Source organism: Panonychus citri, unplaced genomic scaffold (assembly GCF_014898815.1).
Source record: "Panonychus citri isolate SS breed McGregor unplaced genomic scaffold, ASM1489881v1 Contig00140, whole genome shotgun sequence".
In the NCBI taxonomy this organism is placed as follows: Eukaryota; Metazoa; Arthropoda; class Arachnida; order Trombidiformes; family Tetranychidae; genus Panonychus; species Panonychus citri.
Window position 1 is genome coordinate 1,707,823 of NW_026515545.1, and position 24,086 is coordinate 1,731,908.

The following is a 24,086-nucleotide window of genomic DNA, read 5'->3' on the forward strand; positions in this document are numbered from 1 at the left end:
CATAATCATTATCATGATAATAAACAACGCAATTAGATAAATTTTGGTAATCATCTTGTCAACTAATTAACTTTTAAGACAATTAACTTTATCAAACATAATGCTAATCATAATTGGGATTAAATTGTGTGTGTGTGTGTATTTCAATCTGCTAATTGATTACAATTATGAATAATCAATTTACGATTATTTTAATAGTTCAGGTTAAGGTCCTTCTTAATTGTTTCCAATTTAATAATAATTGACGAGGTTGTAACAATTTACTCTTTTGATTCCCAATCAAAATTAACCATTGGAAACCTTGATTTTGTTTTCCCTCTCTCACTGACCCAATAAATTAGTTGATTGTTTGTCATTAGTCAATACAAATCTCGGCTAATCAATTTTAATTGCTGCAGTTATTATTTTCTAATTCATCATCGTAATTGTTGTTGTTATTTTGTGTTTTCTTTACATCATTTAACTCATCAACAAACAATTTAACTTGTAATTAATTAATTCTAACCGCTCTTTGACCTCAAAATAAATGATTAAACAATTTACTCAGAAATTTATATAATTATTTCATTGAAGAAAAAAAAAATCCATAACAATTAACTAACTAACTATAAATTATAAATAGGAATCAATTATAATTGTCCAAGGCCTGAAACAGGAACAAATAATTAATGGCAATTAATGTTGTATTAATAACTAAATCAAAGTGACAATTAACTGTAAATTGTAATTTGACATGTTGATGATTGAGTTTGTTAATTTATTTGGCAATGTTTTCTTGAGACAATTTAACTTGATTTAAATTGTTTGACAATATTTTTCATCTTGATAACTTTACTTGTCCAATATAATGTTGACAAGAAAAATATTAATCTAGTTAATCCTGGTAAACCATATTGGATTAACAATTTATCCATAAATTGTTGATTAAACGTTGATTGTAGAGGGAAAAATAGTAAACATCTGATTAATTCTTGTTTACTCCAATCACGGCCATTCATTAATTTGGAAAGACAAACAATTGAAAAGGTAAGGTAACCAATGAACAGGTAAGTTAATGGATTGTTAATTGTTGCCATTGTCACCATATTCATGTGGAAAATTAAAACAGCACCAAAGTGAATCATGAAGTAAAGGTTAATTGCGATTGAATGTTTCGGATCGTATTTGGTTGATGTTGAATAATCAACTTCAGGAATATCATTGGGATCACCTAATCTTGGTTTTCCTTCATCCCAACCTGGACCTTTAAAGATTATTGATAAACTATGGATTAAACCTTTAGATGATTTCAATCGATTCCAAATATCGATCCAGCCCGAATTTTGAACAGTCCAAACGTCGAAGGTGTTGATTGGATGGACAAGACCGTAGACAATTGGATCTTTTTCCGATTCAAATGTACCAAATAAATGATCCCAAATGGTTAAAAATCCGGCGTAATTTTTATCGATACAATAACGATTACGTCCATGGTGGACACGATGGACACTCGGTGTGTTGAATATCCACTCGATTGGACCCAAACTCGGAATTAGTTCAGTGTGAAGCCAAAACTGGTAAAGTACATTGAGCTGAAGATGAACCAGAAACATTGGCGGAGGGAAAAACAAAGCCATCGGAACGAACCAAAACTGTTGATTAACGAAATTGAAAAAAATCCAAAATTGAACAATTAACTTTCCCTTTTCTAATTGTTACATTTTTCTTACCGCATGGAAATAAACTTGAAGGATTGATTGTCGCGAGGCCGTTGACAAATTGTAATCCTCTGAACTGTGGTGAGTTTGATGAATTGCCCAAAGGAAATTAACCTCTGAAAAGTAAATTGTTGATTATAATCAGAAATCAGAGCAATCATCTTCATGTTTGCCAATCAATTGATTAACTTTCCATTAAATTATTAAATATATGACATGAAAACCAATTTAACTTGTTGTTGTTGTTGTTGCTTCAATAATCTGGTTAATTTGATTTTATTGGTTTGTTGTGTTGAAACAACAATTTAAAATTAAAAGTTTTTCCTGTTAATTGTGTTATTAACTGTAAATAAACTGATTGATTGTTTCTGGTCAAGTCTATTTATGAAGGGAAAGTAATCAAATCCAATTAAGTGAGTAGTCTAAAAGTTAAATTGGCTTCTGTGAAATTAATCATGTAAATGATTATGATGATTAGCACAACATGAAAAATTGATTAACATCACACTAATCATGATAACATGCAAACAACAATCTGAGAGCAACAATAATAAGATTTGACCTCATCTCCGTTTTCAGGTTACTTTTGATATTAATAGAACTTTAATCTTCCTCTTCCCTGTTTATCATCATCATGTTGATTCAGTTTGAAAATGATGCGGATAAAGATAAAAGCTGATGAAAGTTTATTGTCAGAAATTGAAACTTGATTGTAATCAATTGTTTCTCTCTCTCTTTCTTTCCAATTAAATTGTTCATAATTACCATGACTTGCTCGATGGAACCAATAATATGTAAAGTCGAGAGCGACCAATGCAATGAGCCAAGAAGTTACATCTCCATTCAATGAAAATAGAGCAAAATTTTCATGGAAATAAACGTAGAACACAATTAAAAGGCTTCTCATGATAATCCTGTTATATAATTAAGAGAATAATTAATTTCATCTTTCAACTAATTGGAAGAATTCAAATTAAAAGTCAATTGAGGTGAAAGTAAAAAAAAATAAGATGAAACAATCAATATAACGGAACTTATTTTGTTACATTTCTTTAAGCAAATTGACCTGTTTGGCCTCACATTGCATAACATTTCCTTAATTGTCGTATTACATCATTAAAATTGTTAATTACTTATGATTGTCATACTTTAGGTTATTGATTTAATTTCTTATTCGAGTGAAATTATTTTTCACCTTTCTATTTTTTCATCGACTCTGAGATATTAGTTTACTATCAATAATATTAGATGAGATTCAATTTTCAAGTCAAACGATTTAATTAATTGTTAACTTACTTTGATTGTTCCATGAGGATTCCAGCGGCAATCGATGTAAAACTGTCCGTTATTCGAGCCAATTTATAGCCTCTGATTGCGGCGACAATTTGTTCCAATGCCATGAAACATGAAAAATAAGGAATCACTTTCGACACATAATCGGGAACATCTTCGACTCGATGGTAAATATGTTTACGAGGATCAACGAGATAGAAAAGGTAACCGATTTGTTCAATTGTAGTAACAATTAAGTCCATCGTTTTATTGATTAGAATAGTTGATTAGAAAGAGACGAGAAAAAGTCAATGTTGTTTTACAAATTTTCTGATCGTTGATTATTTAGAGCACTTTTTCGTTGGTATTACATGATTAAGAAGAACTGACCTGCACTTCGGTGCGACTAAATTGCGATTTAATTTCAGTTTTCTAAATGTTTATGTTCTCATTTTCAGTTTTCTCACTTGATTAAAACCCGTTTTAAGTGAATCGCGTTTTTTTACTGTTATGCCGATAAACTTAGACTTTCAGGTCAAGCGTGGCCATCTACTGACGACGATATGTTACTACGGGGACCGCGATTGTCAACTAATATTAAGACCTTACAATTAGCTGAATTGAGATTTTTTTTGACCATTTTATTTGCGTAGATAAAGATAGAGATGTTTTCATCATTTTCAAAGCAATGATCTTATTTAGCTTTAAAGATCCCACAATTTGATTGCTCTTTGTATTCCCCTTATATCAAAATGTGATGTTATGAGAAAACAAAATTATAACAATTTTCATTTTTTTTCCAAGTTGTTATTATTATTATTATATTGATGTTGTTGTTGTTGTTTTTTTGTTGTTGTTGTTGTTGTAATTAGCAATTGTAAATTGTGGCAATTTTAAACATTTTAAACAGATTCTAAGACTGGTGGTTCATATTTATCATCTGGTCGATCTACAGCCATTGGCTCTGTTCCTGCACCGGCAGCTCCACTTGCACCAGCGGTACCGGTAGTACCTCCTTTACCATGTCCATGAAGCTCTAATAATTTTGGTAAATCAAATTTAGGTCTCTTCAGCACTTTAACCTTTCGAATACAAACATCATGTAATGGATAAATACGATGACAATTTTTCTCTATATCTTTTGCCATTGAATCAGGAATTAACTTGTTTACAACTTCTTTAAGGTCAGAATCTTTAACCTCTTTTGTAATAATATCCATCATCTTTTTACGAATTGCTCGTACTTGAGTGTGTTGAGCATATGATGTTTTCCTTTTTTGATCAGATGGTTTACGGGTAAATCCTATACAGAAGACTCGTAGCAAATAACCATCGGTTGTCTTTACATCAATGCTCGCCTCAATAAGAGTTTGCCATTTTCTCACCATTGATCGAAGTTTATCTACAACAAACCAAAAGAAAGAAAGACAGAAATATTATTATTAACTTATTAATAAATATAAACAAGATAAATTGATAAATTGATAGAAAGAATCTAAAGAATCTAAAATAAAAGAAAATAAAAGAATATAAAAAGATGATATTCACATCAAACGTGTACACAATGTGAGTAAAGAGTTTTGTTTACGTACCTGTGGTTAAATTCATTCCATGAAAATTGGTCAAAACATTTTTTCCTTGAACTTCTTCGGCAACCAAACGAAATTTACGGAAAGCAACCTCATCATTTTGAAGATCAGCAAGAGAACATTCAAACACTCGTCCCTTTAATCCTTCACTAGCAATTTTAGTTCCTTGTGTCCGATTAACAATTGTTTTACCAATGTGAGGAACCGAGAACATGGAAGGAGCTTTGACATCATACCATTCTTTTCTGGTAAATGGATCAACAATCTTCTTCTTGGCTCCTTTCTTACCACTTTTGGCTAATCCCTTATTCTTACCAACAGCCATATTAACTTATTATATTAATTATTCCTAATTACAATTAAATTTAACAAAACTAAATAAGAAAAAAACACTGATTTAACTAAACAAGTTACATTGGTCAAAAACAATTTTCCAAACACACGGCAAGAAATTCAAGTAAAGAAGGAAACGGAAGCATAAGAAAAGGGAAAATATACTAATCACATTCGGTAAAAAACCGCAAAAATTCTTTTTCTTCAAAATTTTTATTCTCAATTTTTCATCAAAAATTAAATTCTTCAATATTGTCAATTGCTTTTCTTTTTCAAATTGATTTCTGTTAGATTTTCCTCTTAACGATAACCGGAACAATTAATTCAAATTCAAATTTGACTAGAGGTTCAAATCAATTGATCAAACTAATCGGTTAATTGAAGCATCGGTTTTTTGCCGAATGTGATTAGTATATTTTCCCTTTTCTTATGCTTCCGTTTCCTTCTTTACTTGAATTTCTTGCCGTGTGTTTGGAAAATTGTTTTTGACCAATGTAACTTGTTTAGTTAAATCAGTGTTTTTTTCTTATTTAGTTTTGTTAAATTTAATTGTAATTAGGAATAATTAATATAATAAGTTAATATGGCTGTTGGTAAGAATAAGGGATTAGCCAAAAGTGGTAAGAAAGGAGCCAAGAAGAAGATTGTTGATCCATTTACCAGAAAAGAATGGTATGATGTCAAAGCTCCTTCCATGTTCTCGGTTCCTCACATTGGTAAAACAATTGTTAATCGGACACAAGGAACTAAAATTGCTAGTGAAGGATTAAAGGGACGAGTGTTTGAATGTTCTCTTGCTGATCTTCAAAATGATGAGGTTGCTTTCCGTAAATTTCGTTTGGTTGCCGAAGAAGTTCAAGGAAAAAATGTTTTGACCAATTTTCATGGAATGAATTTAACCACAGGTACGTAAACAAAACTCTTTACTCACATTGTGTACACGTTTGATGTGAATATCATCTCTTTTTATATTCTTTTATTTTAGATTCGTTTAGATTCTTTCTATCAATCTATCAATTTATCTTGTTTATATTTAATTAATTAGTTAATAATAATATTTCTGTCTTTCTTTCTTTTGGTTTGTTGTAGATAAACTTCGATCAATGGTGAGAAAATGGCAAACTCTTATTGAGGCGAGCATTGATGTAAAGACAACCGATGGTTATTTGCTACGAGTCTTCTGTATAGGATTTACCCGTAAACCATCTGATCAAAAAAGGAAAACATCATATGCTCAACACACTCAAGTACGAGCAATTCGTAAAAAGATGATGGATATTATTACAAAAGAGGTTAAAGATTCTGACCTTAAAGAAGTTGTAAACAAGTTAATTCCTGATTCAATGGCAAAAGATATAGAGAAAAATTGTCATCGTATTTATCCATTACATGATGTTTGTATTCGAAAGGTTAAAGTGCTGAAGAGACCTAAATTTGATTTACCAAAATTATTAGAGCTTCATGGACATGGTAAAGGAGGTACTACCGGTACCGCTGGTGCAAGTGGAGCTGCCGGTGCAGGAACAGAGCCAATGGCTGTAGATCGACCAGATGATAAATATGAACCACCAGTCTTAGAATCTGTTTAAAATGTTTAAAATTGCCACAATTTACAATTGCTAATTACAACAACAACAACAAAAACATCAATATAATAATAATAACAACTTGGAAAAAAAAATGAAAATTGTTATAATTTTGTTTTCTCATAACATCACATTTTGATATAAGGGGAATACAAAGAGCAATCAAATTGTGGGATCTTTAAAGCTAAATAAGATCATTGCTTTGAAAATGATGAAAACATCTCTATCTTTATCTACGCAAATAAAATGGTCAAAAAAAATCTCAATTCAGCTAATTGTAAAAATTCGGATTCAACTCAAACGCGATCAACAATTAAATCATAATATCATATCTTAAGTAAAACGTCGGCAAATGAATCGCAAATGTTTAAATTCAGTTTTAATGAGTCGAGAAGTTTATTTTCTGTTTCTTTTTCCTTTGCCTTTTACTTGTGATTTATGCCTATGAATTACCAGGTGTTGAGGGCGATGGATTAGCCTTTTTTGACTCTTCCTCTTCGTTGAAATTAAGCCAACTTTGTTCAACTATGGCTGCTACTCTTTTCTCATATTCTCTACGATTCTCTTGGTACAATTGGGCTGCCAATGAGTTTGCTGGTGAGTTAGGATTAGGTTCGTCTAAGAGCGATTGAATAGAGGTTAGAATGGCTGAAACATCATAAGTGGGTGACCATCGATTTTGTAGAATATCTAAACATATACTTCCATCAGCATAGACGTTTGGATGAAACATTTTGGACACAAAGCGAACGGTAGGAGGCTTATTGGGATATTCTTCAGTGAATTCAAGAGTTAACTTGAAGGTTCCATCTTCGAATGGGGTGTCATGAGGCCCGAATATAACAGCATTCCAGATCATTATGTTATTGTCTGTGGGTGCACCAGAAACACCAGCAGGAGGATCTTCTTGAAGCCTCTTAAAATCTCTCATTAGTCTTCTTCTAGCTGGAGTTGACATCAGTGAAGGTTGATTAGACTTTTGATGATTGGCCTTTAATTTAAATCACAAAAACAAAAACAGAAAAAGAGACAGAAGGAGCGAGAGCTAAACAAAGGAGAGAATGTAAAATAAAGAGAGAGGGAGAGAGAGAGAGAATAGATGAAGATACAGAAAAGGGAGAGAGAGAAAAAAAGAGAAAGAGAGAGAGAAAGAAAGAAACAGTTGTATATCAATGACGATGCAAGACTCGATTTGAGTGATGAATTTTCTCAATCCAAATTTCCTTCTTTTCTTTATTATTATTATTGTTCTTTTGATTGTTTAGTTGATTAATTTAATTGTTCTTTCTATTAATCAAATTAAATCAAATTCACTTTAGATTTTGAATAAACACCAACAGGTTAAAATGAAGAAAACAAAACACAAACAGTAAAAAAATATCAGTGATGCAAAAATATTTTGAAGAGCTTTTGCTCCGCTGACTTAACAGCTGCTCCCACTTTACGTGGCTCCTGCATTAGGAGTCGACCGTTGGTCTTCGAGCTACCCCGTAGGCTTTGAATCGGCTGTCAGTTGCTTCTATTTCCATAGCCATTTTCTTCACATGATTAGTTATTTCTCGATAATTTGTTTTCTTAATTATCCAACCTTTTTTCGGTTTCCAGTCTTTGCACTTCTTTAAGTGTGTAATGTTCATTTCATTCGGACATTTGTGTTCTAGTTGGTTAATGTTGATTTCTACTAATCTTATATTTCTCATAAATGTTCGCATGTACTTGAATTTCCCATTTCTCATGAAAATCCATTTGTTTCCATTGAATATCATCTTCATTAGTCCGTGTAGTGATGATTTAAACAAAGCTTTCTCTCGGTTTTGTAAGTCTTTTTTCACCATATTTTTGATTTGTTTCGATGTTTTTAGGGTGTTCAATTTCTTTGTCGCTTTTATCTCATCACATTTATCATGATCGGTTAACAACTGTACTTCAATCGACGCGTTCATGGTTATTTTGTTCAGTTCTTCTTTACAATATCGACCCATTTTTAGATTCGTTTTGATCAGCTGCGGACATGGTTTACCTGTCTCACCTTTCTCAGTTACCAGTGTGATTATAGTCATTTCTTTATCAAAATTTGATTTGATTCCATTTACTTCATAATGTTCGTGTTCATTATTGTATTTCCAACAGTATACGTTGTTTGATATTTCCGTAATTGTCCCCTCTTCTCGTTCTTTAACTGCAACCTTTAGCGTTTTTTGCCAATAATCAATTCTTATGTGTTGTTTGATGTTTGGCATCATATCGGCTAGTGGGAACTTTGATCCCTCGCATTCATTTCGCCAGAGGCTCATGATGATCCTTGTAATGTAGTTAATCGCCGGATTGGGTAGCCCATAGATGAACTCAAACCATGGATTTCTGTATGAACCATTATCAATTATCTTCATCGTCAGAATTCGTCCCATTTTGAGTATTAGATCAATTCTATATTTGGTGAAGTTGTTTTTGTACCATGGTGATAATCCGAGGCTCATCATTATCGGATCAAGGTATGCATAGTATATTGTACTCATTTGTTTCAGGTTCATCTGTCTAATCATTTTCTTCATCTGGTTATTTAGCTTGCACCTACCACATAATCTATTTATCACTTTGTCATGGTCTGCGTGAAATTTGAGGTCAAAGCCTAGCAAGGTCTCAGGTTGACCTGGTAATCCTGTCATGTTGATTTTGAAGTGTTTCGTCTTCTTTTCATTGAGCGATAGATTGATTTGTTGTATGGCATTTTTGATTTCTATTAACGATTCTTCTCTGTTGTTTGTTAGGACGATTATGTCATCAGCGTAGCTGATGATCATTTGATTACTCGGATTTCGGTTCAACCAGCGCATTGTGTTGTCCATCCCGATGGCGAATAGAAGCGGTCCAAGACCATATCCTTGTAGACCTTCAGGGTCGCAACTAACCTTAAGATTACCATTTTCAAAGCAGCGGATCTTTCTCTGTAATACAAATTGTTTAATCATTCGTTGTGTTTTTAGGTCTAGACCATTCAGTCTTTCAAGTATCGCTTTTCTTGAGATTTTGTCGAAAGCTTGTGTGATGTCAGTGATCATTTTAAAGGTGTATTCATCTTCGTATTCATGTAGCTTAATCAGTAGGTCCAGTCTATCTTGATTAAGGTATGCGAATTGTAAGTCACTACAAATTATGTCATTTGTACTAATCCATTTTTTCACCCTGTGTAGCAGTATTGTATCCAGCATTTTCGATAGAAAACATTGAGTCCTAACGGTTCTCGTGCGTCCATCGCCTTTTGGAATTAAGGTACCCCCACTTATCAGCAGACAATTCGGAATTCGATTGGTCTTGAAGATATCGTTAACCAGCCTGATTATACCTGCATGATATTTCTCCCAGACGAAATTCCACCTTCGTTTTGAAAAGGCATCAGCCCATCCCGAGCTTGTTTTAAACCTCATTTTCTTCAGTATGGTTATTTCGTCTTCTTCAAGGCCATTCATCATTTCCCATCCAGGTGATTCAGATGATGTCTCCCTCATCCATGGGATCAACAGTTGCTTTTCTTTAATCATATTGTCCATGTCGCCAAGCTCACTTCTCAGGCGTCCAAAAATCTTGTATATTGATGTCATATCCATTTCCGCAATAGGTATCGGTTTGTTTTGTCTGTTTCGGTAATCGTTCAGTTCGCTTCTAATTTTCTTTTTGTCCTCTTTATCTTTTGCCATCTTTAGTCTTTTCCGTATTCGCCTTTCTTTTCTGTTGCAGTGTAACCATTTTCTTTTATTTGTTGCTTTCCCAAGGTTCATTAATCCTGATACTCTTTCCGCAACACTGCCTCTGTCCGTCCATATATCGGAGTATCTGTAACACCACGTTCTGAACAGCTGATCGGTTTTGGTGCTGAATTTGATTTTGAGAGTTGCAGAGATTATTTTGTGATCGAGGTAGTTTACATCTTTGTATTCCGGTTTACACTCAAAGAATTTACCGTTGAAGAGGATGACGTCGATCATGGATCTGCATGTGCCTTTTTTGTTTATTCGTGTCGTACCTTCAGCTCTGTCTTTTTTCATCAGCGAATAGAATTGTTTGGCTTCAAGGGCGTTGATCAATTTGTTTACTTGCTCTAATGGTATCTTATAATCCCACCTACGTGGATTTTCAGCCCAAATTTTCGTCTCTAGATTCAGGTCTCCCACAAGAAACGTGGGAATTCCCGTTTTTAGATTTTTCAGAGATTCTGTGAGTTCTCTCATTGTTGTCGTATTGCTCGGAGAGATATAGCAACTTATTAGTCCTATCACACATTGTTTTTTCCTCCAATATGTTATAATCACATTATCACCGCCTCTAATCGTTTTAGTTAAGTGCCAGTCGTATGTAGCGTATATAGCTATTCGTTGTCCCCTGATTATGTTTGGCGACAAATTTGTTCCCTCGTCTTCGCTGGTCACCACAAAACAACTTGTTTGTTTCAGCATATCCCTTATTATGGTGTACGAATCTTTTTCATTCTTCCGCATTAGGTTCACACAATTAATTTTGATTTCCATTATAATAAAGTTTAATTGTCACAATGTAATACAAGTACATTAATTATTGTCACTGTTACAAGAAATGTTTTCTTCCAGTTTGAATTTTGACTCGTTGTTTGTCACTTGAACAAAAGATTTAAACTGAGTCTTCGCGTTCTTGACCCAAAAGAAAGACTTTATATCAGTTTGTTTCCAGATTTCCATCGTTAAGTTGCCATCGACCATGACTTCTATCCAGTTTGCAATGGTGACCTTTGCTCCTCTGTTAACTGCTTCACTTATCCATCTTAACTGCGGGAGATGTTCAAACTCATCAACTGCGACAATAACTGAGGCACCATTGTCATCGATCTTGTGCCAAACATTGATTTCATCTGTTAGAGTGAGGAAGTTTTCCAATGTCAATCTGCAATGAAAAAATACAACATCAAGATTATCATAAGAAAAGCAGAGTTTTTCATTGTCAAAGAACATTTTGTTTTGTCAGTTCTATATTCTGGTTCAGTTATCTATACTCTAGTGACTAAAAGTTTCTGTCGTCTTGCTTATAAAGGTTACTTTTTGCCATTTATCTCGTTAAGAGAGGAAGAGAAATGAAAATGACAAGTCAAGGATTTACGATGGTTTTAATGGTTTTATTGGTAGTAATTTCGTGTTACAATACTGGGTTAATATAAGTTTGTTAGTCGGACAGTCGAGTTTTCTCTTTCATTTATCTGCTTGGGTTAGTTTATTTTTTATTTTACGAGCGTGATTGGATAAGGTCTCTTCTAGTAGTGATACATTTTTCCTATTAGTCTCATCTCTGACAAAAAGTCTTTTCTTCTCTCCCTTGATCAGAAAGTATTCTTCACATATAACGTTCAAAAGTTCTTCTCCAATTTCAATGTCTTCCAGATCAATTTCTAGCCAATTCCAGATTGTTGTCTTCGCGCCCTCCATTATTAGTCTTTCCATCAGTTCGATTTGTTGTTCGAGCACATTTTTGTCTTTCTCAATAGCGATCAGCGTTTCCAAATCACCACTTTCCTCTTTAATGCACCAAACACTTGTCGTTGATTCACTTATTTCGATTGTCTTTTCCAGCACAAATTTGAGCACAACTAATGGTTTATTTTTTCCTAGTTTGAATGAGAGCCAGTCACGTAAGTAAAGTATCATTTTACGATGAAATGTGTTAACGGTAGAGGTTAAATATTTTTAAGTTGTAAGTAGGTTGAGTCATCCACTTATGAGAGATTTGAGCGAGAGTCTCGCTTAAATAGTCCCATTGTGTTTGCTCTAAATTTAATTTTTATAATAAGCCGGGACTTGATTGTTTGTTTAGCTGGTTAAATAGAAGTACCAGGTCAACCCCTTTTACAGTCCCATCGCATTATTGACCTTCTCTCCTTGGAGTATCTTCAATGACCGGTGGAGCAAAAGAGCTCACTCTGATTGTAGGGTAGGTGATCGAGGAATTTCTCAAGGCGAATTGTCGATGTATGTTGATCGTTCTGCATTTTAGATAGTGATTTGATGGATGATTTGCTGGTCTCGTGGTTCTGGCACAGTCAGCGCATTTGGGAACACCATTGCAGTAACCATTTCTTCGAAATCTGTGACAGACAATTTCTCCACAAACGCTGCAATGAGGACGTGAACATTCATGTACTTGATCAGCAAAGAAGTGGACGCAGCAAAGTGGACATTGCTCTAATCCAAGATTGTCAGCAATCTGATATTCTTCTCCTTCTATCACTACCGACCAGTCGTAGGCGGCCAGTTCATCACGAGAGTTACTACATGTGAATGTGACTCTGATCATTCCGTCAACCATGATATCAACTGCAGAGACCTTGAGATCGTCCCAATTTATCTGAGAGCCCATCATCCATTCTTCAGTTTCTTTGGGAGTGTTTAATTCAGGGTTGGTGTGATAGACGAGAAATGAGGGGCTTCTATCGTTGCATATAACACATGAGAAAGCATTGCTTCGCCACCATTCGCTTTCAATTATTGTCTTTTGAAAATCCTCAAACTTGTCCAGAATGACACATACCATGATGTAGTTGTTGATAACTTTGGGTCGTGTCATCGCCCATGTTTGAAAACCTATTGTTGTTGCAATCAGTTCAGCGAGAGTGTTGAGCTCATTGATGTTATTTTTCTTAGATAAGAAACGTACTTCCACAACTTGCTCAAAACTGGATTCGCATATAATACGTTTTCCAAGTATACCGACTTTAAGTCCTTGTTCACTTAATTGGGCTGATTCATCCATTCTTCTCGTTGATATTCAAATGATGTAACAAACGGTTGTTGTTGAGATGTAGTTTAATGAACTTGATGAAGACGTGATTGTAGGAGACTCGTAGAGGTGATAGAGTTTAATTTGATGTTAGAGAGAGATAATAGGATAAGTGAAGATAAGAATCAAGCAGAATAATGTAAATTGTATTTGATTGTGGGTTAGTGAAATAGAGTGTAACTAATATTAATGTGTTCAAAGTGTGATTAAGGGTTCAAGTTGATTACTGGAGGATTAATGAGAAGAACATTCTATTCTTTTCTATTAATCACTCTGATGGTGGCGCCACCTTTAATTAGAGTTTAATCGAGAGCCTCATCGCCTTTTTATCCCCTTTGGCGAAGGTCTCTTTGTTGATAAGTCGATTGACGAGATTTTTGTTGATCTGCTGCATGTCTTCGACTTCTAGGTAGATAAGATGTTTAAGCTTCTTACAGTTCTTGAGGCGATTCATCAATTTAAGAACTTTAGTGTTATTGTCTTCCTTCTGAAGATCTTCAATAGCATCAAGTCCATTATAGAAGGATTCTTTGTATTTAATCATCAGACTCAAGTCTTTGGTGAGATTATTACGAGTTGTTCGTTTCATACCGATGTCAATCCTATTACATTTCTCATTGAATCGAGTCATTCTCACACATCCAATCTCCTCCTCATGCCATTTGTTGAAATGAAGTAGTTGTCGTTTGATGACCGAGGGTACTGAGCAGTCATAGGTAGACACATAAACATAAACGTTGACCTCATCTAGTTCCATTTCCAGTGGATTCGTATCTACGTAGTTCTCCAGTTCGGGTTCACATAGCGACAATGGTAGTTCAAAGGCCATGTTTTCTCCTGTTAGTTGTCTCATTAATTCTTGATATCTTTCCTTTGAGGGTAACTTGAGCTTTGATCTATCAAAGAGATCCAATGTTTCTTCCATGTTAACGCTCTTGGTGTTTTGGTTTCTGATGTTTAAGAAGAGTTTTATTTTAAACACAACACAGTTCAGATGACAAAATTTAAGTTTATTTTTATTAGATTGTTGAGTTTGGTTACAATTTAGAGGATAAATAATGAGGTTATCAATGGATATCAGTTGAGTATTGAAGATTTGATAAAATAACTATGACACGTAGAATCAGGTTTGTTTACATTTGATCCGCTTGTGTCTCCATCTCTGGGTCATATCATTCTTCTAGAGTTAGATGTCTTAGAATTACCGCCGAATATGAGTGATTAACTCGTAAAAGTGACATTTTTAGTTGTCTTTTGAGTTCTGGACAAGATTTGTCCCAGGCGTTGTGACCAGGTTTGCCTCCACATGGTTGGCAGCGATGTAGGTCTTTCTCTTTTTTGTTCGGGCATTCGAATGATCTGTGTGGTTTGCAGCAGTAAGAGCATGTGATAAGTGCTTTGCACTTGTTTGTCTTATGCCCCCATCTTGAGCATTGGTAACATAATGAGAGATCTAGATGATCAAAGAATGGGATCTTCTTCCAACCTACACTGATCATCCCTCTCATTTTATTTGAGTCCAGTGCTGAGCGAATATGAGATGGAATTTGAATGATCATTCTCGTGGTTTTAGGTCTCTGTTCTATGTATACCAGCTTCATTTCCTCCTCCGATGTCCAGTCATTCCATCGTTTTAATTTCTCAAACCAGCTTCGACATTCTTCATCTTTCCCGAATTTCTTTTCAATGTCAATATTAATTTTTGGGTGTGTAAGTTTGGGTATTTCAATTTTGAAATCATCAGTTGTATTCGTGATGTTGAATAATTTTTTGAGGTCTTCGATCACTTTGTCTCTTATTGTGGTATTAGATACGATGATCTTACAGCATGATCTCGCTGGCTCCATTGAGACAATATCAAGATTGATTTCCGAGTTTTCTACCAGTTTTTTAAGTCGATCCCTTGTAATTAGTCCGTTCTCTATGACAGTTTCTTTCATCGATGCAATCAGTATGAGCGGTTGTAGTTCGATGTCTTCCGTGTTCAGCCACCACTTCGGTTTTGTCCAATTGTTGACATATCTAATGTTTAGTTCGTTCTTGTTTTTTCCTTGTTGTTCGATAGAGTCCATCGTATTGAAATTTGATCTTACGCTGGACTTTCGTTGTAGTGGTGTTGTGAGCAGATTTATCCAGCGGTGAATCTCCTCTTGTTGTTGATGATTAGATTCACGACTCAGAATTGATATTATCTCGTCTATTTCTTCAAAGGAGGAACTTTCTTGGATGACTTTGAGATAGTTTTCCGGTTCTTCTCCTTTGATCAGTTCATTAAAGTACGAGAGAATGGTGTTTGTATCTGGTGATTCAAGTGATCTACATGTTTCGCTTTCTTCAGTAATGGCATTCGAATCCAGTAGTAGCGAGTTGGTTTTTTTGGGTTTTTTCGTAGGAGCCATTCAATTGTTGTGTCAAACACTTTTATTATGTATAAGCACTTGTACAGAGATAAGGAAGAGGTAAGAGGAGAATTATGTTACAAGTCAATGTTGATTAAATTCAATAACATTAAGGTTGTTGTGATTCACAGATGTTCATTATAGTTAGTGACCAGATTTAGTTAGTACTTGTTTATATAAGGTTCATAACATCATTGTTCTTGCCTCTTTTCTATAAGAATTGTTTTGTAGACAAATTCCATTTTCTCAAGTCTACTTAGTAACCGTGCTTGAAAATTCCTGCAATAAAAGTAATAGGCTGAGTGTCCATAGGCAAGACATGAAGGGCACCGCCATTTATTTGGTTGATTCTTGAGATCACAGCAGAGATAGTGATGTTTACCACTGCATCTTGCACATTTTATGTTACCATCGCATTTCCTGCTGGTGTGAGAATATGAATAGCAGATTTCGCATCTTTCTATTTGAAAGAAGTCAGAGAAAGGAAATTCTCTGCCATAAAGTTTAATAGTTTTCACAAGTTTCTGTCGATCTTCATTAGATAGCATTATAATAGCCGCATCCACCTGGTTCCCTGAGTGTATCCTCAAAAGGCTGGTCTTATCATCAAATTTATTATCTGCCTTTAGGTCATCCATCGCCTTGCCAATGTTAAGGCCTTTTTCTATATAGACTTTGATCATTGGCATTCTCGAGAAAGGTAAGCTAAGTATCCAATTAACTTTGTTCGGGATCGTGTTGAGCAGTTTTACATTATCATCTGTGACCAATCTGACGCAATTTCTGCCATAAAGTATTTTCTTAATTCCAGGGTGTGTAGATAGTGAAGGTTTTACTATCGCTTTTGTCCTATATGCATCTAAAAAGCCTCCGTTGTCATCCTGTATGCGAAGCACTATAATCCTACTCGGTGTGATTTTTGGAGCACTGACTTCCACAATATCAATTGGCACTTTCATTATTTGAGTTATACTTAGATTTTCAATTAATTTTCAATTTATATTAATTTTATATTAAACAGTAAAAGTAGACAGAGAAGATAAACAAAAAGAGAGAGAGAGCAGTTGATTAGCTCTTATGAGAAAATTTACAAAAATCAACAGATGGAGACACAAGTAAATTTGAGAATTTGTAACAATAAAATATTCTGATGCTCTTACGATTCCTTTGATCGTTCGGACACAATTCCATCAAGGGATCCGACGATTCTTCTTGGTAGAGATCCTCAGGTTGCTAAAAGTAAATTCTATCACTGGTTGGATGTCGAAAGATTCGAGGAAATAATCAGTGAATCTTTAGTTCTCAAGGCCATTTCCAAGGTTCGATATCGAAAACGGGTTGAGAATATTGGAGAGCAAGTCGAGAATTCTAATATCAACAAATATGCTCGAACGAAAATTTTCTCTGATTAACTGAATATGAATTCTAAAGAACAGTGTGACGAACAAGTTAATCGCAATAATTAAGTGGCTTTGATTACATTTAATTAGATTAACGGTTAACCGAGTTATGTAAATGACAAACAGTTAAACGTGAAACGAAATATTTTTTGCTTTTAATTGTAATTGATTATTGAACATTTGATGCAGATTGCGAGTTAAGAGTGAACTTGATACATAATTAGCTTAAATGCTATTAATTAAATCGTATTAAGAATATATAATTATAGCAAATAATGTGAGGATTCAAATTAAATCATTTTAAATTGAATGTTTAACGTTTATAATAACATCAATCCGTTAATTTTTGGAACTGACTTAGGAAATGAAAGTATTCCAATGATAATTTACTTTAATTACAAAACTTCCAGATCTACATGACGAAGTTGAGGATGTTTTTTCTGAAACAAATAGAAATTGAAAAGAGAATATTAAAATTAATGACTAATTGTGAGTTAATTTAAAGAATAGAATGTTAATTACTTTTAATTCTTTCTCAACTCGATCGATTTCAGCTCCAAGAAGATCGACAATATTTTCACCATGTTTAAGGAAAAACGTTTCAACCTGATCGATGTTTTTCAATTCTTGCATTTCCTAGAAAAGAGATTGAGAAAAGCAAACAATTAGTAAATTGTGCAAATTAAAACTCTCTGGTTAATTATATTCAATGGGAAATTTTCATTCAATTTCATGAAAGAACCTTGAACAACGAGAATAATATTAATAATAATCTGTTATTCAAGGTTAATCTTATTGTTATTTTCATCTTAATGTTGAGTACTAATCAAAATCTAATTTTAACTGATTAACAGATGGATTGGCAGACAGTTGATTATTGATTACGTGAGTCACGAAAATTTTGTTTCGATTAGAGGATAATCCGAACCAAGAACGAAAAGCTAAATAACAATAAGATTAAAAAGCGATTGTAACAAAAAAATAATTAATTTACTTGAAGAACCGCTTCTAAATCAATAGCATCCAGATAGTGTCGAGTTAATTGTCTACCATCAATATCAACTTCGGCCTTATAACGGACCATCCCGTTACCCAGATCAGTCGCTTTTACATCATGAATCGCTCTTATCATAACATCACTTTCCATCATCTTATTGATTGCATCCAATTTATAATTAGGAATTGATCGACCAACCAAAGCACCACTATTGGTGTAAATAATGAACGAGGCCACTGAGGCCAGTAATCCGCTGACTAGAAGTGATCCAACTGCATCATAAAGTGGATTACCTGTGTAAGCAGTTAATCCCATCATACCCCCGGCGATAGCAACACCCAAAACGGCAGCAGTGTCTTCCAATAAAACAACATTGATACTTGGATCTTGACCTCGAAGAACTGAAATTTGGGAAGAAACCAGAAAACAATTGTACAAATTAACTTAATTTTCCATCTTTCGAAAGTAAAAAAAAAGCAAATCAACTAACTGTAATCTTTCATTGTAGTTCCAGCTCTTTGAGCTCCTTTATTTAATCCTTTGAAGGCGACAATTAGAGTAGCACTTTCAGATAAAAGTGATCCAAAGAGAATGAGATAAGCCTGAAAATAGAATAGATTTTTAATTGAATTTTCCAATCAAGAAATGACGTTAATTACCCAATAAAATGATTGAAATGTCTCTGGATGAAGAATCCCTTGCATCCCATGATAAAATGAAAGACCAGAACCAACACAGAAAATACCAACTCCAGAAATGAGAGATGCGATATATTGAGCTGAATGATAACCATAAGGATGCTCAGCATTTGGTCGTTGAATTGATTTTCTTATTCCAAAGTAAAGGATTAGCTGATTAACTGTATCAGCTAGGGAATGAATGGCTTCAGCGAATAGAGAATGTGATCCAGTATGGAACCAGGCCATTGTTTTGAGTAGAAAATTTGTTGAGTTAATTACGACCGCTGTCCAAACAACATGGCCACTTTCTCGTAAGGATAAATCACGTTCTTGGGCAACTGGATCATTAAGACGACGATAATCTTTAAGAATCCGTTTAACATTGAGAATTGATTCCCTGGCATCAGCTTCTATTTGTTTCCTTTTTTTCCTCTCCTTTTCAAGAACTTCGATACTGCCCCATATTTGTAAAGCTCTCGCCTCAACATCCCTCCTCAAATAAACGGTCAACGGTGGGGTGTCTTCAAATGGACTTCGTCGGATAAATTTCCTCAAATCTTGTAAATCCAATGGTTTCAATAGATATTCATTCATTGCTCTCACTGGTGTAACAAAATTACGTTCTGTTGTTGCCTGAGTCAAGTCCAATTTCTTTCTCTCCTTTGCTTTAGGAATAACTAACAATAAGAAAATACAAAAAAAGAAAAAGAAAAAGAAAACTCAAAATTAGAATTGCGAATATTAAACAATAATCATGAGAGAATTGAGTGTTCACCTTTTATAACTGGTTCTGAGAAAATTGGTTTAACCTCTTTGGTTTCATTTTCTTTTTCCGAATCATTTGATGGAGATGATGTTGAAGAAGATGAAGATTTAATTGAATCTGATGGACCATTTTTAATAGAATCACTAAAATGAGAAATGGAAATTTTTTCACATAAAATACAAGGTGAACAGCTGATTAGTGGTACAAATTTTTTATCACATTTGAAACGATTAACATGTCTCACAGCGAGACCAATTAAACTTAGCCTATTGGTTATACATGCTGTAGACATTATGATGACCAATGGTCAATAATTAAAACAAATTAACTTAAATTAACAAAACAATCATTAAATAAAATACATTGAGAAAGGACTAAAACTGTTACACAATCAAATCGGTTTGTTGACAAAACAACAAAATCGGAATAGTTGGTAAAGTGTCTCATAGATGGAGCGACTTGTGGCTCAATTAGTTGATCATTTGAACAACAATTAAATTTACTGTTAAATGATTTTCTTAATTACTTTGTTCAACCAATTGTATTTTACTCTCAAGGTGATTCGATGTGGTTTCAAATAGTGAAATTGATGAACAATTAAACGGTTCTTATTACCTATTAACTCATTTGGTGTGAAAACAATTGTTTTTTTTTTGATTTAATTGTAAGTTAATTGTTAACTTTAATTAGCGAGTTTATAATTAGAACTAATCGTCTTTTTATAATTTATTAATTGGTAAGTAAATGTGGTTTCAATTTTCATAAGAAATCATGATTTTGTCAGATGATCGTTTTAAGAATATTGAAACGAATAGTAATTGTCAATTACTTATTGTTTTAGTGAGATTTTTGATTGCCAAATTATTTAGTTCATTTTAAATATTATTGGTCTTTAATTTTGTATTTATAAGGCATTTAAATAATTGTTTGTGTCATGGATAGATAATGTATAATATTATAAAAAGGATTTAAATTGAAATCGAAAGGGTTAAAAACTATCATTTAAAAGCACAATGTGAATGAGGATTTAAGAAAATATGAAATTTTGATTATTATAAAAAGAGGACTTTTCCTTGGGTGATCGTAAATGAGATTTATCAGATTAACGGCACAATTGGATTGTAGAAATTCAGATCATTAGTGAGATAATGGAAGACTTATGTAAATGCATCAGGTAAATGTGGTGGTTTTGATTGATTGTATTTCCAACCGTAGTTAAGAATTAATTTATGTAAGATCATAAATCGTCCGTTTGGAATTGACTTAAGGCTTTAAGAGGAGAATCGGTTCGTTTTTGTGAACCTTTACGAACTTTGGCTCTAACCTCTTCCGGCTTTTCTCGACGAACCAAAGGTTTCTTTTCGGGAGCTCGCATCTTCCAAACAACAAGAGGAGTCTAAAAGCCAAAAAAAGAGAAACAATTTAATGATTACAATTAACAAGTTACAAAAAAATCAAGTTGTATCAACTGTTAGATACGATAAATTTGTAAATAAAACTTACACTGATGATTCCTCCTCGTGGATACTAAAAGTATAGAATGAGAAAGCAATTGAAAAAAAAGTAAAGAGATAAAATTGATAATTAATGAAACAAGATTCTAAATTAACTATTGAATTATTAATGTATTGTAGTTGAGAGTTAAATTATAACGGTTTAAATTACCTTGGTGGAGGCAACATAGGAAGCTTTAACTGTTAAGACCACAGCATTCATCAGATTTTTAGCTGCCTGGATAAGAGATGTAGCCGAATCCAACTGTAATGATTAAGCAAATTTTATATTAAATTGAGTGATTAAAGGTTCGCATGGGAATTGTTAACGGAATCAAAAATAAAGATTTCAACTTACCCCTGAAACAATCAAGTTTCCTGAAATGTTTTGAACATCAGCTTTTACTTTTGATGTGATGTTTAATTGTTGACAATATAATTCAATCCTTTTAAGATAAGCAACCAAATCTTTCTTGGTATCTGATTCTGGACATTGTTCAGCAATTAGACCAGCTAATTTGTCCAAGGTTGTTCCAAGTTCAGAGATCTCTTTTGCTTTACCGATCACATCCATGGTTGTTTTCAATGGTCCTTTACCTCGAGTGAATTCGTCATTTCGATCATAATGTAACACATCTTCTTGGCGATCACAATTATATCGTTACCCTTTTCGTCCCATTTAGCAACCTCTCGATCGAATCGAACCTTTTCAGTTCTAAATGTTTCAAATTGAGCTGCAATTTTTTGCTTCTCCTCTTCGGAAATCATTCTATAAGCTTCTCTGGTGTTACTGATTCCATTAACATCGGGATATTCATCGAAATCGGTTATAACACTTGATTTACTTCGAGTTTCATAAGTATTATCTTCATATTCCATTTCTGTTTCAGAATCCATTTCTTCAACGGCTCGGTCAAACAGAACAGCTCTTCGTATCTCTCTTACTCCATCATAAACCATTCGCGAGGAATCAATAAATTGATTATCGTCCAAGTCTTTCAATTGATTGTTACTTAAAAGTTCAACAGCCTTTTCCACTTTACCAGCAAACGAAGGCATAATTGTATTTCTTAGTTCATTAACTGCTGCCAAAACCCGTTCGGTGTATTCATTAGGCTCATAATTGTCCATTTCTGCTGTAACAACATTACAAACACGAGCAGCACGTCCTCTGATAGCTCCAGCCATTCGGTCAAGATTGTCACCATCATGTTCCCCAAGTGCAGAAACACATTCTTTAACATCTTCGAGAATATGACTTTCAGAAACGGCTAAAAAGTCATCGATCGTTGTAATGTCATCAACGGCTTCGGTTAAGATTCTAACCTGAGTTTCCCAAAGGTTTTTGAAAGCGTCCATATTTTCAATGGCTACTTTTGAATTAGGTCGAGCTGCAAGAATCTTGGCTGCATTTATGACCTGCGGGCAAAGATTTTTTATCTGTAAGGCTGCGTATCTGACCATTCTAACACCTTCCTCGTTATTGGACATACTACAGGCAAGATTTGCGACTTCAACCAATTTGTTTGCGTGTTCCTCAAACATGGCTTGATAAGTTTCCACCTCATTGATGTCTCCACGACGAGCAGCAGCATCCAAGACCAGTAGCGGAACATTAGTTTCCAAGAATGAATCGGAAACATGATCGATAATCGCTTTTCTCAATTGTCTCCTTAAATCTTTTGTCTTTTGTGTCATATGTTCAACAGCTCTTTCCAAATTATCGGATGGCTCATGAGAACCAACATTGGCAAGATATTCGGAAAGAAGATCCTGAAGAGCTTGACGAACAGCATTACACTCGGCGACGATTCTCTCTCTTCTTATATCACGAGTACAAGATGAATCTGCCATTAAAGCTGCTCCACTGATGATACTTTCCAACTGTCTCTCTAAATCGGGTCGAGTGGTTGATTCATTGTAAGTCAATGGCTCCATCACTACTCTCTCATCAAAATCATCCAAAGCCGCTGCCATTTCTCCGGGTATATCATAAGGATCGGTCAGAGTTTTGGGTTTGTTACCCTTAGCAACATCTCTGACAGTGTTAACAGCCTCACAAACTTGTTTAAATATGAAATCACGATTCTCTTTGGCAGCGGATAATTCAGGGTGACGGACAAACACCTTAGATGCGGTTAGAAGCATCATACTGTTTTTCTTGAGAACAGCTCGAGCAGCACCAAGATCATCTCTTAATTTTGAATCTTTAAGCTCATTTTGACGTTTAGCAGCATGATAGAACATGTTATTAGCATTAAGTCCAAATTTATTAAAATGCTCAAGAAGCTCTTCTTGATTGTTAGCATTTGCCACATTATTGAGATCACCTTCAACTGCTTCCAAAGATTTGAGTAAAGATTTTACGTCAATTTTATCGGCAAGAATTATCAGCTCAGCGACACGATAGAGTAAATTTCTTGAATTTTGCACCATTTTATTTCTTTTAACAGAAGAAAATGGATCATCGGCAAATTCTCTAGAAGCCTCTGACATATTCTTACCCGCTTCACGAATCTTATCAATACAACCATTCATTTCTTCTTGAAATTCATCATTTTCACGGGCGATCTCTTCGGCAACGGTGATAAAATTTTCAGTCGCCTTTTCAATCGTAGCCACCAGAACTTGAGGTCTAGTTGATCGCCCACCTTTCTTTCTTTCCGATGTATTGACAAGTGTAGTTACCTTTAGAAGAAAAATAAAATGAGATTAAAAGTCAAATAGAAAAGAAAAAAAAAAATGGAAAATGAAAAAAGAAAAAAAAAAAGAAAACAAAAAGATACAACACATACCTGGAGAACCAAAGGAGCCAATGTTTCTTCGATCGATCGCGTTTCTATTCTCAAGGCCATATTTTAATTAAAAATGTAACAATTAACTAATTAAATAATAGAAAACAATAAATAATCAAACATTCAACTGACAAAAGAAAAAATCAAACAAAAGTTTCATCACAAATGAGAAATTCAAACAGCTGTTTCATAAAATTCTCCACAGATGGAGCCACGATCGAAGAATTAACAATCAACAATTAACCGAATTGACTTAATTAAAGTTTAATTTAGACAACTAATTG

The 24,086-nt window shown here is 34.1% G+C and overlaps 6 protein-coding genes across 6 annotated transcripts; 1 reads left to right on the forward strand and 5 right to left on the reverse strand.

The window, feature by feature from the left end:
- Positions 1-721: 721 nt before the first annotated feature.
- On the reverse strand, positions 722-3,454 carry LOC128394942 (alkylglycerol monooxygenase-like). The gene is made up of 4 exons (XM_053355321.1): positions 2,994-3,454; positions 2,463-2,611; positions 1,710-1,813; positions 722-1,631 (listed from the first exon to the last, which is right to left on the reverse strand). The coding sequence occupies exons 1-4, from the start codon at positions 3,230-3,232 to the stop codon at positions 786-788; spliced, it is 1,338 nt and encodes a 445-aa protein (XP_053211296.1). The 5' UTR covers positions 3,233-3,454; the 3' UTR covers positions 722-785.
- A 135-nt stretch (positions 3,455-3,589) lies between these two features.
- On the reverse strand, positions 3,590-5,013 carry LOC128394946 (40S ribosomal protein S3a-like). Its single transcript, XM_053355324.1, has 2 exons — positions 4,562-5,013; positions 3,590-4,371 (listed from the first exon to the last, which is right to left on the reverse strand). Exons 1-2 carry the CDS (start codon positions 4,881-4,883, stop codon positions 3,872-3,874), a joined length of 822 nt encoding a protein of 273 aa, XP_053211299.1. The 5' UTR covers positions 4,884-5,013; the 3' UTR covers positions 3,590-3,871.
- A 325-nt stretch (positions 5,014-5,338) lies between these two features.
- LOC128394945 (40S ribosomal protein S3a-like) lies at positions 5,339-6,743 on the forward strand. The gene is made up of 2 exons (XM_053355323.1): positions 5,339-5,796; positions 5,981-6,743. Exons 1-2 carry the CDS (start codon positions 5,475-5,477, stop codon positions 6,478-6,480), a joined length of 822 nt encoding a protein of 273 aa, XP_053211298.1. The 5' UTR covers positions 5,339-5,474; the 3' UTR covers positions 6,481-6,743.
- A 106-nt stretch (positions 6,744-6,849) lies between these two features.
- LOC128394947 (ubiquitin-conjugating enzyme E2 A) lies at positions 6,850-7,888 on the reverse strand. Its single transcript, XM_053355325.1, has one exon. It carries the CDS (start codon positions 7,433-7,435, stop codon positions 6,920-6,922), a length of 516 nt encoding a protein of 171 aa, XP_053211300.1. The 5' UTR covers positions 7,436-7,888; the 3' UTR covers positions 6,850-6,919.
- Positions 7,889-17,204: 9,316 nt separating this feature from the next.
- LOC128394965 (zinc transporter 9-like) lies at positions 17,205-19,927 on the reverse strand. The gene is made up of 6 exons (XM_053355345.1): positions 19,524-19,927; positions 18,728-19,425; positions 18,559-18,670; positions 18,066-18,469; positions 17,594-17,707; positions 17,205-17,511 (listed from the first exon to the last, which is right to left on the reverse strand). The coding sequence occupies exons 1-6, from the start codon at positions 19,804-19,806 to the stop codon at positions 17,467-17,469; spliced, it is 1,656 nt and encodes a 551-aa protein (XP_053211320.1). The 5' UTR covers positions 19,807-19,927; the 3' UTR covers positions 17,205-17,466.
- Positions 19,928-20,372: 445 nt separating this feature from the next.
- On the reverse strand, positions 20,373-23,971 carry LOC128394964 (catenin alpha-like). Its single transcript, XM_053355344.1, is given in 6 exon segments — positions 20,373-20,910; positions 21,018-21,041; positions 21,180-21,272; positions 21,366-21,619; positions 21,622-23,695; positions 23,803-23,971. Coding segments are annotated over 6 exon segments (2,664 nt in total). The 5' UTR covers positions 23,863-23,971; the 3' UTR covers positions 20,373-20,751.
- Between the last annotated feature and the right edge of the window lie 115 nt (positions 23,972-24,086).

Excerpts from the sequence above, each read along its gene's own strand:
- LOC128394946 (XM_053355324.1), bottom strand. The coding sequence starts at position 4,883 with ATGGCTGTTGGTAAGAATAAGGGATTAGCCAAAAGTGGTAAGAAAGGA. Across the intron at positions 4,372-4,561 it reads TGGAATGAATTTAACCACAG|ATAAACTTCGATCAATGGTG; the intron begins GTACGTAAACAA and ends GGTTTGTTGTAG.
- LOC128394965 (XM_053355345.1), bottom strand. The coding sequence starts at position 19,806 with ATGTCTACAGCATGTATAACCAATAGGCTAAGTTTAATTGGTCTCGCT. Across the intron at positions 18,671-18,727 it reads CATTTCAATCATTTTATTGG|GCTTATCTCATTCTCTTTGG; the intron begins GTAATTAACGTC and ends TTCTATTTTCAG. Across the intron at positions 17,512-17,593 it reads GAGTTGAGAAAGAATTAAAA|AAAAAACATCCTCAACTTCG; the intron begins GTAATTAACATT and ends TATTTGTTTCAG.
- LOC128394942 (XM_053355321.1), bottom strand. The coding sequence starts at position 3,232 with ATGGACTTAATTGTTACTACAATTGAACAAATCGGTTACCTTTTCTAT. Across the intron at positions 2,612-2,993 it reads ATCCTCATGGAACAATCAAA|GATTATCATGAGAAGCCTTT; the intron begins GTAAGTTAACAA and ends ATTATATAACAG. Across the intron at positions 1,814-2,462 it reads GTTCCATCGAGCAAGTCATG|AGGTTAATTTCCTTTGGGCA; the intron begins GTAATTATGAAC and ends TTTACTTTTCAG.
- LOC128394945 (XM_053355323.1), top strand. The coding sequence starts at position 5,475 with ATGGCTGTTGGTAAGAATAAGGGATTAGCCAAAAGTGGTAAGAAAGGA. Across the intron at positions 5,797-5,980 it reads TGGAATGAATTTAACCACAG|ATAAACTTCGATCAATGGTG; the intron begins GTACGTAAACAA and ends GGTTTGTTGTAG.
- LOC128394947 (XM_053355325.1), bottom strand. The coding sequence starts at position 7,435 with ATGTCAACTCCAGCTAGAAGAAGACTAATGAGAGATTTTAAGAGGCTT.